Source organism: Cervus canadensis, chromosome 33, assembly GCF_019320065.1.
Source record: "Cervus canadensis isolate Bull #8, Minnesota chromosome 33, ASM1932006v1, whole genome shotgun sequence".
Classification (NCBI taxonomy): Eukaryota; Metazoa; Chordata; class Mammalia; order Artiodactyla; family Cervidae; genus Cervus; species Cervus canadensis.
In genome coordinates, this window is record NC_057418.1 from 37,049,707 (window position 1) to 37,061,989 (window position 12,283).

Genomic DNA, 12,283 nt, shown 5'->3' on the forward strand with positions numbered 1-12,283 from the left:
GAAGCGTTGTTCTCCAGAATCTTCACTCCCTTGGTTTTCTGTGTGAGTTAGAATCAGGGCTTTCTCCTGTAAAGTTGTAAGCCAAGGAGAAACTATTTCAGCAATGTTGTCTGCGATGGATACTGTCCAGAGTCTGGGCGTACAAAATTCTCTTGGTTTCCCATCAGTCTCCACCAAGGAGTCTGCACCCTCTACACCCGCTATGCTGGATTCATCAAAACCTGAAAGGGTTTAAAAGCAGCCACATTCCCGCCAGCCACACTTGCCCCAGGTCCCGGCAACCTGCAAGTCAGGCTCCAGATCTCTAGGTCCCCCGAGAGCCCAGAGTGGATGCACCTGCGTACAGGTGTGCAAAGATGCCACTCTCCTTGAGCCTTCTGGACGGTGCTGGTGCCCAGCTAATCCACCCGCAAAGCTGAGAGGCGAATTCTGGGCTGGACGAGGTGGCGTTAGAGCCCAGGGGTCCGGGGGACCCAAGGGAGTCTGGGGACTGGCCTAGGCTTCGAGTTAGCTCTGAGGGGTGAATCGGCCTGCAGGACCGGTGTTGCGAGGACCGGATCAGCGCCCCGGGATGGGAGGGCGAGGTATATCTTGCTGTCCCAGGGCGCGCACGCGAGAGAGAGAGTGTGTACGCCTATGTGCATATGTGTCCGTGTGTGCACATGGGTGCGCGTGTGCAGGGAAGGAGGCGCGCACACGCAGCACCCACACTGCCCTGGGCCCCCCCTCCACTTCCAGCTCCGTCAGACCCGTGCCCCAGGCGGCCGCTCCGGGCGTCGGAGCCGGAGCCGAGCGAGCGGGGCGCAGCGGCCGCGCTGGAGGTGGGGCAGGGGGAGGGGACGGGAGGGCTGGGAGGGCGGGCGGAGGAGGATCCGGGAAGCTCCGGAGTTATTTGACAGGAGCCGGGGCCGCCGCAGGACGCGGAGGACCGACGGGGCCAGCTGGTCGAGTCCGGCCGCCCGGAGCTCTGGGGACGAGGACCCGAGCAGCCCCTCCGCCCGCTCTGCAGCCGCGTCCGAGTGCCGCCCGCGCGCCCCGCTCCGGGCCAGAGAGCGCCGGCCCGCGCCCGGTCACCATGCTGCTGCCGCGGCTCTGCTGGCTGCCGCTGCTTGCGGCGCTGCTCTCGCCGGCGCCCGCGCAGAAGTTCTCGGCGCTAACGGTGAGTGGGCCCGCGGCGCTGGGGCGCGCCGCCTCCTGCCGGGGGCCGGCCGCGTCCCCGCGGGCCCCTCCGCCCGCCGCGCTCCGGCGCCGCGAGCAGGTGACCCTCCTGCCCGCGCGGCCCGAGCAGGTGGGGTCTGGGCGGTCGGCGGGGCGCGCGCGGCTTCTGGGGCCCCCTCGACGCGGGTGGACCGGCGAGGGGTGCTCCGCGGGCCCCTCGCCGCCCCCCTCACGAGGGACAGGGTCGCGCGCGGAAGACCAGGTCCGGGAACCAGGGCGCCGCCCGGTGGACTGTCCGAGGGCGGCTCTGCCCCGGCCTCCGCGCGATACGGACCCCGCGGCTCTTGCCGGGCGGGCGAGGGGCGGACGAGGGGGCCGGCTCCTGGGCCCCGCAGGTTTGGCCCAACCCTCCCGGGGGACGTGAGCTTAGAAGCCGTGACAAATGAAGACTGCTTTCCCCTCGTCCAAGCGGGCAGACATTGGAAGGGCCAGGGGACTCCGCATCCTGCGCTCCCTGGCCCTGGGCCCCCGGGGCAGGGTGCGCCGAGCGCCGGGGTCACCGCGCTGACCGCGGCCGGGTTTGCTTTCTTAGCGGCGACTTCTCGGCGAGGCCCGGCCACCGGCGCGCGGTGCCAAGCTCGAAGCGCCGCGCAGGGACCGAGCCAAGCCGCCGGCCGCCGGCCCGGCCCGGGTGTCCCAGCCCCCGGCTGGGGCAGACCTCGTGGGCTTGCAGTGTTTGCAAACCCATAATTAATGCAATCTGCAGAAACGAAAACATTCCACTTAAATGTGTTTTTGAACAAGTGCTTGAGAAAACACGCAGGGAGAGAGAACACCTCTGGTGGAGAGATGCTTCTAAGTGCCTGGGATGGTCCTGAAGGCGTTTATTGTATCGAAAATACCAACGGGTGAGCTGGGCTGTGGTCGGGTCTGCTTTTCAGCAAAGCTCAAGCCGGCCAGAGCCCTTTTTTTTTTTTCCTTATTCGAGCAGTACCAGGGGGAAGGAGTTAGTGAGTTCACGGTTCATACCTAAAATTCTTCTGGGGCGGCCCTGGTCGCTGCCTTGTGTCTCCCGAATGACGTGTAGATTAGACACTGCCCACCAGATCTTGAGGAGGTTCCCACACGCTCAGCCGCCTGTGTGGGGTTTTCATCGCAGCAGAGGGGCGGCGGAGCAAGACTTGCCATGTGCGTCCATGTCTCTATCCATCTGTACACACATGACGGGCTTAGACCCGCGCTTGTGTAAACAGCCGCCCACCGCAGGGCATCCGAGGCCCCAGAGAAGTGGAGACCAAGTCTCCGGTTGACGGCGTTTCTTTTGCAGCAGGCTGTCTCCACGCCCCGGCTGTTCTGAAAGTGCCCAAAGCAGATGGCACCTCAGGGGGCCTCCTGGATCTGCCGGTCTCTGGGTGGAAAAGCAGGATAGGGTGTTTGTTATTGGAACTGCTGGACTCTCTGTGGGTTTTCTTCTCTTTTCTCTCCCCCACTCTTACAAGCTGAGCATTTGCTTGAAGGTTGCCCTTGTTCATGGCCCTCCTAGGGCTGCTCAGGATTTCCTGGGTGTTGGTGACGCCAGCTGCAGAGGATCCCGTGCAGAAGCTAATGATACATACAGTGCAGGTTCCAGCCCCCTTTGGCTGCCCTTCCCGGGGAAACTTTTTGCCTTAAAACTATTTTTTGCAAATAAAATGCTATGTGGCTTCAGCCTCCAGGAGAAAAGTGTAAAGCCCTGACATACCTTGGCAAGTTCCCCTCCCTGCCCCACCCCTCATCAAGAACATCAAGAAGCTGGCTGATGGGCCATGAGGGCATGTTGGAGGTGCTGGATTTTTCTGGGGTGCTCACCTGTTTTCAGACCGATTTCCAGTTTTGGGGGGGGGGCGATCGCTGTTTCCAGGGGAATGGCTTTCTCTCTGCAGAATTTACATCTGGTCTTTAATAAACCAGAGAGACCGCGCCATCCCTGGGGGATGGGGAGTGATCACTGGGCGTTTTCGGGATGTGTGGTCCTAGGCACATTGCTTAGCTGTCTTAATCTCCAATGTTCTTGCTCTAAAGTGCGATCAGGCAATGCCTTCTGTTTAGCTCGTTGCCAGGATTAAACAGGAGGCTCTTAGAGTCCACACCCGGCACACACCTGTTCTGTAGCTCACACTGTTTCTGATGGCGGCTGGGCCTCTGGTCCTGACGCCGTGGTTTTCACAGGGGGCCGTGCCTCTCAGCAGTGGGGACGCTGGCCTCGTGGTGGTTCTGTCTGTGGTGTGTGGAGCACAGCGCTGCACTCTGGGGGAGCACGAGCCTTGTTGAGGTGGGGGTGCCAGGCTGGACCAGCAAGTGAGAAAGCTGGCCTGGCTGCCCGTTCTGTGCCACCCTGTCTCCTCAGGTGGAAACAGATGGCTCACCTGCCTCTTGGGGGTCAGAAGCTTGTCACCGGTCATGCCTTTGTCCCCCCGCTCCCTGCACTGGATGGTCTTTGTTGGGGGACGCATCACCACCGTGTGTCGGTGGGTTTGACCCCCTCTGCTAATCGGTGTTCAAGACAGAGAGAATTTGCTTTGCTCAATAATTACCTTTTTTTCCCATTAAAATCATTCTTTAGAAATGGCACCTTTGTGTGTCTTCCTGTGACTCAGGATTTGCAAAAGTGCCTGGTCCTCCACGAACTGCGTGCTTTTCCCATCGACAGGCGGTGGTGTGAGGTGTGTCTGACCCCTGCTGGGGTCCTCACCTGTCCCTTCTTTCTGCTAGGGCCGGATCTGGTCCGGTTTCCATCCTGCTCATGGCCGAGCCTAGGGAGCACCGTCCAGGGTCGGCCACCTGCCCACACGTGGTCCGGATGACCGCAGTTCTGCTCCGTCTGGGGCGCGGCGGTGCCGACTTTGACAGGAGTTCACAAACCCGGACCTGGGTGTTTGCCTCAGGGGCGGGGGCACCACCCCAGTGACCCCTTGCTCAGAGCGTCTGGGAGGAGCCCACGGACTGATTTTAGAGCTGCCTGCAGGGAGTTCTGCCCACACTGAGGAGGCAGAGGCCAGTGGCCTGGCTTCTCATGTGGCTGCTGGCCCCCTGTGAGGATGCGCCCCGGATCCTGTCCACGAGCTGAGCTTTCTTTGCCCAATGTGTGTTTCTCCTTGACTTCCCAGCAGCCGACCCCACAAGGCTCTGCTGTGCCCGTATTCCAGAGGCCCTGTTGGGGCCCTTGCCACTGCTCTGTTCCAGAGGCTTCCCTGGGCGGCGGAGGGGGCGGGGGGTGCGGACTTCCCTGCCTGCCCTGTTTGCTGGGTCACCTGCAAGGTCGGTCCAGCTGGGCTCTCCCTACCTCCCCCCTCCCCTGGCGGGCCTCCAGCACACGGTGAGGCGCTGTCTGTCGGGGTGGGTGGGGGCTTCTAAGGGCAGAGGAGCCGGGCGTGCCACAGTCCATGGGTCACCAAGACTCGAATACCACTGAGGACTGAATTATGCCGCTGTTGGCACTAACGGGTCTGTCGCTGATGGTGCCGAGACGTCGGGTCAGAAGCCTCCCCAGCTCCGGGCGGCCGTGGACGGTCCTGCTCCCCACTGTTTCACTGTCTGCTCAGCTCTCAGGGAGCGATTATGGTTTTTTTCTTCTCCCTCTGCAAATGCTCTGAACACATTTGCTGCTCCGGGAAAGCTGTGTTTCATTCATCAGCAGAAGAGGGACCACGGAGGTGGTTAAGGAAAAGGAAACTAAACATCATCAAAATTTTCCAACCTAGAAGCCCATTTACATGGCGACTGAAAACCCAAACATCTGGAGGAGTCGCTTTAATTCTGATTTGAAATCAAGACCATAAATAAAACTATAAGCAACTTCAGGCTATAACAAGATTGTGCAGTAAATGGGCATTGATGTAACCAACATAGGTTGCAATGGTTCAGAGCAGAACAGATTTCTAAGTAATTCTATATCAAAATGAGAGTCTAGGATTTTGGAATGAGGCTGTTATTAAGATTGGCAATGTAACACTGGAATAGAGGGCAAGGGTAACATTTTATATATTTTTAATCAAAAGATAAACTGTTTACACATTTACAAGCCATAGATGTAGCGTGATGAATTTCCAGGTGGATTCTGGCATTAGAGAAGAAAAATTCAGTCCTATTTTTCTGAGTTCATTTATGTTTCCGTAATCGATGGTGTTGGTAATGGGACACATTGTTGTTTAGCTGCTCAGTCGTGTCCGACTCTTTGTGACCCCATGGACCGTAGCCCACCAGGCTCCTCTGTCCCTGGGATTCTCCAGGCAAGAATACTGGAGTGGGTTGCCATGCCCTCCTCCAGGGGATCTTCCTGGCCCAGGGATGGAACCCATGTCTCTTGCATTGCAGGCAGAATCTTTACCATCTGAGCCGCCAGGGAAGCCAATGGGACAAGACCCTTAATTTCTGTGCATCTCGGGAGTTTGAATGACACTTAATATACTGAATATTTGTTAATAACTGAAGCCCAGGGAAGGGAAGGGTTCAGAAAGTGAAATCCTAATTCCGTGTGGGCTGAGAAGAGGTTATTCTAGAAGTGATAATAGTAGGCATTTTATGCGGTTTTGCAGTCCCAGGCTGAAAACCAAAGAGCAGAGATTTGTTATAAAACAGAAATAAATAGAACCCAGTAAAATGGTGACTCTCATTTATATTGTCAGCATTGCGAAACAAGACATTATAAATGGAAATTCGTGCTACCTGGCCAGATTTAATTAAAATTTTCATTAGAATAGGAGGCCCTTTCAGAATGACTCGTAACACTATAATTATATTCAGATTTTTATTATGTCCGACATAAAATGGGATATTAACCAATGAAGCTGGCATTTAAGGGGAGGCGAAGTGTCCATACAGTTGGGAACGAGTTCTTCCTTCAACGCGAGCGTCTGCGTTCTTCTTACTGTCCTCTTTCCCCGACCACCTTTCCTCTCTCTCTCTCATGCCTCTGCCCTAATTACAGTTAACTCCTTTGCTTCTCCTGTGGCCCTTAATGTCACTGTTTCCATTTGAGCTGAGAGTTGATGAGAAGTTTCTGGTTCCTTCCCCTCACCCTCTTTCCCCTAAGAGCAACTGCAGGTCTCCTCCGCCGCGCTCTGCCCCAGTGGCCAGCTCACAGTGGACGGTAGGCACCTTACCCCCTGCGTCGTGTGACCAACCCCATCCCATCTGTGAGCACACGCCCGTGGCAGATTTGCTTATGTTTATTTTCGTGGGGGGTAAGCCAGCTGTTAACATTTGAGGTTGCTGGCAAAGAGTTTTCCAATAATAATGAAGCTTCAGAAAGCACAGAGGCTTCAGATGAACAGTCATGAAGCTTCAGAAAGCAGGGAGGCTTCAGATGAGCACAGTCACCTGTGATGTGCTTGACCCCCGGCTCAGGGCACTTGAAGACGTGCGACAGAATCTGTCAGGCCCCTTCCGTTTGCCATGTTCTCAGGTTTGTTGGGCTTCATCACTGCTGAAAGAACAAGTTCATCAGCGGGTTGGCCCCAAGCACTCTAGTCTGCCGGCTGACCGGCCCGAGGTGGGTTTTGCTTCGTTCATGTGTCACTGACTCTGTTCGGTGTCATCAAGGCTCCAGGAACAAATGGGTCCATCCTCCCTATGAGATGAGTGTGTGGCAGACACGTGATTCCCTTCTTGGGACTGAGAAAGTCAGTCTGATTTCGCACCCCTCTGCCTGCCTTGCTCAGCTCTGGACCATCCCAGCCCCCGGTGGAGTGGGGAGACAGACCCTCCCCGGCCCAGCCCAGGGCCCCCTGAAGCTGGGAACAGCTGGGTGCTCATGAGGTGGACCTGGGGGCCTTGGAAGAAGGTCTCACTGGCCTTTGTCTGATCCAGATGTGAGTGCTGAGTGCTGGGCGGTGGGCCTGTCACTCCTGCCCGGGAGCTCCATCTCTCTGTTTCAATGAAAAGTGGGTAAGAATTTTTTTTTTTACCCTGAGGAACGATGGGAAGTGCATGGCCGAGTGGGCAGAGTGATAAATTTTGGGGGGCCACTTTTCCAGCTGAGGATGGTGAGGCCGTGGTTCCCTGGCTCCCTCTGGCCTGGCCGAGCAGTCTCGTGATGACTCTAAGTGCGTCCGGCGTTGTCGCTCTGATGTGTGTTCACAGCTGAGCACTGGTGTTGGGGTTTTACACATCGTTGCCCCTTTCTCATCAAGCACTTTTGGGGCCCGTCTTCATCTTCAGAAGAACGTGGCATGGACTTGCCTTCTCCTCCTTGAATCTGGTTAACCTGTGCTGGTTAGTAACGGACTAGCTCAGGCCCCGGTCAGGCTCTCTTCACGGGAACTCCATCCGCAGGGCTGTACTTTGCTTGCTGTACCACAATTGTTCTTATAATGTCGAGAAGAATGTACAAACCCAGAGAAAGGTCACAGAGCCGCCCTGGGCCACCTGCTTGTTGGGACATCACGGTGGTGCCCTCCCCACGTGGGGAGTCCCACGCCAGAGTCGCATACAGACCTGTTGTAAGTCACATGGTGCAAGTTGCAAGATACCCTCACCCCATTGATGAGAATCGCTGCTCAGTGTGGAGCGGAAGTTACAAAAGAAGATGATAAACTCCATTTATGCTTCCCATCCTAAAAACAGTTCAGGAGGTCCAAATGAAGGATACAGTGCATCGCCTGTGTTCAGTTGTCTATTAACTGACTCCACAGAGGACTTGGGTCTGTGTCGTCAAGAATTAAAAAACAAACAATAGTACATTTAAAATTAATTTTAAAAATTGGCCTTTGAAAGACAGAAGTGACTGTCCTTCAGTTTCGAGATGACTCGAGATGACTCCAGGATTAAGACGGCTGAGTGAGTGGCGTCTGGGGATTCCGTGGCCGTTTTGGGGTGAGGGCTCCAGGCGTGTGTCCCCAGCATCCTTTCTGGGAAGTGCTCTCAGCTCTATCAAGCAGAGACACACGGGAAGGCCCCCCTCGCGCCTCCATCCCAGAGATCAGCCACGTAAATGTTTGCTGCACGTGTTTCAGGGGACTGTTAGCTTCTTCATGGTGAAGTGGCTGAGTCACGGACAGACAGACAGAGCCAGGTCAGGACCACAGTCAGGACGCTGCTCGCGAGGCCAGGCCATCCGCTCCTTCCTTAGATGTGCTCCTCTCGGTGGCAAAGGGGAGTGGGGCCCCTTTCTTCCCTGGGGCTACACTGACTGTGACGTCAGGGGCCTCACCAAGGAATGTCTCGGCCAGGGAGACCTTTGTTTTGGATAAACAGGTACACGGAAAGTTTTAAATATTCAAAAGAGAGATGGTGTGAAATTCTGCTGCCTGCATTAATGCCACTGACAATGGAATAAAATCTGTCGTGGGGAGGGTTCTCCTTGGACCTGAGTGCACTGGATGGCGGGCTTGGTTTGGATGCAGGCTGGGAATCATATCATCTTTAAAACTGTCATCTGCTCATGAATCGACAGTTCACGTCACCTGCTTTCCTTGGGCTGTTAACGTAGGTATTTCAAGATGATCTCTAGGTCTGGGAAGGCCAGACACCCTCCCCAACTCTTCCATATCTTTCTGACCTGGCCCTTCCTCCCAGGCCCCAGCGATTCTGTCTTGCTGTGTCGGGAGGACTGAGGATGAGGGACGTTTGGACGTAATCCCCCATGAGTCTGCTTGCTCCTGCTTTCCTACCCTGTCATCTAAGGCCCCGCGTGTTCCCCTCCACTTTCTGAACCAAGCTCCATTCTGAGCTCTGGCTGGTCCACGCCCTCAGGACTGGATGCAGGATCTCAGACGAGGAGCATGCCTTTGTCTGGCGTGTGGTTGGCCCCCTTGCCCAAGTCACTTTGTGAACCTGAGATTCCATTAAGCCAATTTCTCCCCCTCACTGTTTTTTGGAATTTCTAGAACCCGTAAGTGGTGTTTTATATGGTATTGGTGTTAAAACTAGGCTTGCATCCTGACCCCACTAGCAGGTTGGAACACTCCCCTCTGGCTCTGGGAAATCTAAGCGCTCCTCACTGTCCTGTAAGTGGAGCTGTGGGGGGACCCGGAGGGGTGGGCTCCCAGGAGGTGAGACCCAGGGCCATCTCCAGCTGCAGCACCCGGGCCCTGCATGGGAAAGAGCCCCAGCGAGGCCCCTCCCCTCCCGAGGATCAGTGACTTAGGAAGCCTCCAACCCTGACTAGGATTCCCAGGGCCACCTACCTGTGACACCCTCTGACAGAGTAATGGACACTGTGGCGGAGGGTGCTGGACCAGCTGTGAGGCCCGGGCAGCGCGCTCCCCACCGGGCAGCCCCGCCCCCAGACTCGGGCACACGCACCTGCGATCCCAGCACGGCCTGAGTGCACGCAGCGCCAGGACCGAGAGTTCAGACTCGACACTCTGCCCGCTTCCCTCTTACAGCAGAGAAGAGCCGTTTCCTGGGCTGGCACCAGCCCCGCCAGCCGCCCTGTTGCTTTCATGGGTGATGCGTTTAAATGTCTGCCGGCGCCCGAGGCTGAGGAAAGCGAGTGTCGGCTCCGACCTGAACGTACACATTGGCGCAGTCCTGGCTTTGCAAGATCCACCGGCGATGGGCTCAGGTCTTCCTTCTTCAAAGGTGTGTCTGCTGGAGGGAGCTGCCCAAACGAGATCTTTCTTTTCACCCGGAGATAAAACCCAGGTGGAGTCCCGGATCCCTTTCTCCGCGCACTTGGCATCTCTCCGGCTGTTGACACCCGTTTACACCCGCAGGAAACGCAGGTGCGGCTCCGGGCCAAGGGCCTCTTCCGGCCTTTGGCGCGGAGGTCCCCATGCCGGCCACACGGCGGCGCCCGAGAGCAGCCCGCCCCTCCCGGCGGACGCGCTGGAGGACGGAGCCCCAGGGCCCACGCGGCCTGGGGTCAGGCCCAGGTTTAGAGACAGCTTGTGCCGCAGGGACACCGCCTTAGGGCATTAGCAGTCACGGCGCGTCTTTGTCTGCTGTTTCCAGCAACCTGACTTGGGAGTCTGGGATGTGCAGGTTGAACTCAGAGCGGTAACCCAGGGGCCAGATAGGAGGGCCCTGGCCCCGGGGCGGGTCTGTTTTAATACCCGAAGCCGGGGGAGGTGCCCGCCGCTGCCTGCGCCCGGCTGCCCACCAGATGGGATTTCCTTTCTGCTGCAAAGTCTGGTCACTTAGTAAACCGGTTTTATTTAAAGCAGTGGCTTCACTTACTTGGCTAAGCTGATATCCTATTTCAGTGTTCTCTGGGAATGGAAGTGCTTACACATGTTCATTTATGAGGGATCTTAACCCGGAAGAACTTCAACTGCAGAAAATTGACATTTGGTCCTCAGGCTTTTGAGGCCTCTCTTCCAACCAAGCCTTTTCCCGGCAGGTTCTCCAGCCCGGCTTTGTGGGGGGAGGGTCCTGGGAGGTGAGGCCCTGCCCCCTCCTCAGCTGAGTTCTTACTGACCTCTGATCTCTGGCCAGAAACCACTGACATTTCTTTGCATCCAAGGATCTGAGGGGGATGTAGAAAGTCCTAATCGGCCCCCTGCACCTTCCCTTGTCCCTCCACCTGCGCCTTTCTCTGAGGCTTCGTTCCCTTGTTCTTTCTCATGTGACGAAGGCAGGCCAGGCTCTGTGGCGGGAGGTCCTGAACTGACCTTCCAGGTTGGGAGGCGGGGTCCTGCCTGTGGTCTGAGGCCCCTTGGTGGCTGGGACCCCCTCAGAACCTGCCGCTCATTCCCAGGCCCAGCCCAGCCTCAGCGTGGCCACTCATGGACGGCCCTGGGCCCTGGGGGCTTCCTGGGGCTCTGGGGGGGCATCGCCCCTCAGCCCCCAGATGGCAGTGTGGCGTGGACACACCCGATGCTGGGTCCCGTCCTTGGGCTCACTCCTGTGGCCCCCACGTGTGCAGAGGCCAGGACGTGGGGGGCTCCTGAGGGTGCGCCCAGACGCGGACTGAGGCCTGGGGGGCGGTTGGCCAGCCTCCCTTCCTGGGGCGTTGGTGCTTCAGCCCGGAGTTCCAGGGCGCTTCCTCGCCCTTCCTGTTCTTCCCCCAAACTTCACACAAGAAAGGATGAAAGAGTTTCATTGGTCAGGAAATGGCGAGTTAGAGACTAATCTGTCTCTCTGTGTCTCTGTCTCTCTCTGTCTCTCTCTCTCTCCCTCTGTCTCTATCTGGCCCCCTTAGCCTTTCTGCAGCCTTGTCCCCTGGCCTGTGGTCACTCCCCTGGCCCCAGGGCCCCAGCCAGGCGGCCTCCCCTCCGCACCAGGGGCCAAGGACGGGGCAGAGGGTGGACGGGCAGAGGCCTGGGCTCCAGGAGCTGCAAGGTCTGAGAAAGGATGTGAGCCAACTCAGGACTTGGCTCAAAGCCAAATCTTAATCAGACTTTTTTAATCCCTTTTTTTCCCCTCTTCTCCTTTAACACTTTCTGGGGGTCCGGGTGTCACCAAGCACTCGAGACAGCCCCGTGTGCATCGCGGCCGTGGGAGCCCCGCTCTCGGGACGCCGCCCCCGCTGTCTCGGGATTTCTGGGGTTGGGGGCAGATGAGCAGGTGGGGCGCCCCAGGGCGCCCTGAGGATGAGGAGGGGGGCACCCTAGCATCCGTCAGTCTTGCTTTGGGGCTCCCTTAGTGCCCGTCCTGGGGGCCGAGGGACTCCGGTGGAGAATAGGTAAGTAAAGCATCTCACAGCCCTTGGTGTGTCTGCACGCTCCCAGAGTGATGGGCCGGGCTCTCCGCTGGGCGCTGTCACCGTGCAGCCATCACGGGTCCTGTCGTCCAGCAGACACAGCCGTGGACAGGGGTCAGGACCGAGGAAGGTCATCCCGACGTCCCTGTTGGAGATGTGGCCCTGAAGGCTGAGCCCTGGGGGTCTGGCGGGGCTGGAGCGCCCTGGGCAGAGGGGACAGGGGGCTACCTTGGGGCCTGGGAGGCCGAGGGCCCCCTTGGGGCTTGTGGGGCTTGGAGGGCCCTGAGGGGCTGGGCTGGGCAGTTGGGGGGCCTCCCGGGATCTCAGGGCAGAGGGGCAGGCAGGCTCTGGGGCAGCAGTGATACGGGGGGCTGGTGGTGCAGGTGTGATGGGGGCTGGTGCAGGTGTGATGGGGGCTGGTGCAGGTGTGATGGGGGTTGATGGTGCAGGTGTGATGGGGGCTGGTGCAGGTGTGATGGGGGCTGGTGCAGGTGTGATGGG

General features: G+C 57.9%; 1 protein-coding gene across 2 annotated transcripts in view; it reads left to right on the forward strand.

Annotated features, from left to right (window-relative positions):
* Nucleotides 1-556: 556 nt before the first annotated feature.
* The window catches only part of SMOC2 (SPARC related modular calcium binding 2), a 162,768-nt gene continuing 151,041 nt past the window's right edge, over nt 557-12,283 (forward strand). For both annotated transcript variants that reach the window (XM_043457456.1, XM_043457457.1), the window contains exon 1: nt 557-1,159. In XM_043457456.1, the coding sequence (XP_043313391.1) occupies nt 572-1,159 (588 nt within the window). In that variant the 5' untranslated portion in view covers nt 557-571. The remainder of the gene's footprint in view (nt 1,160-12,283) is intronic.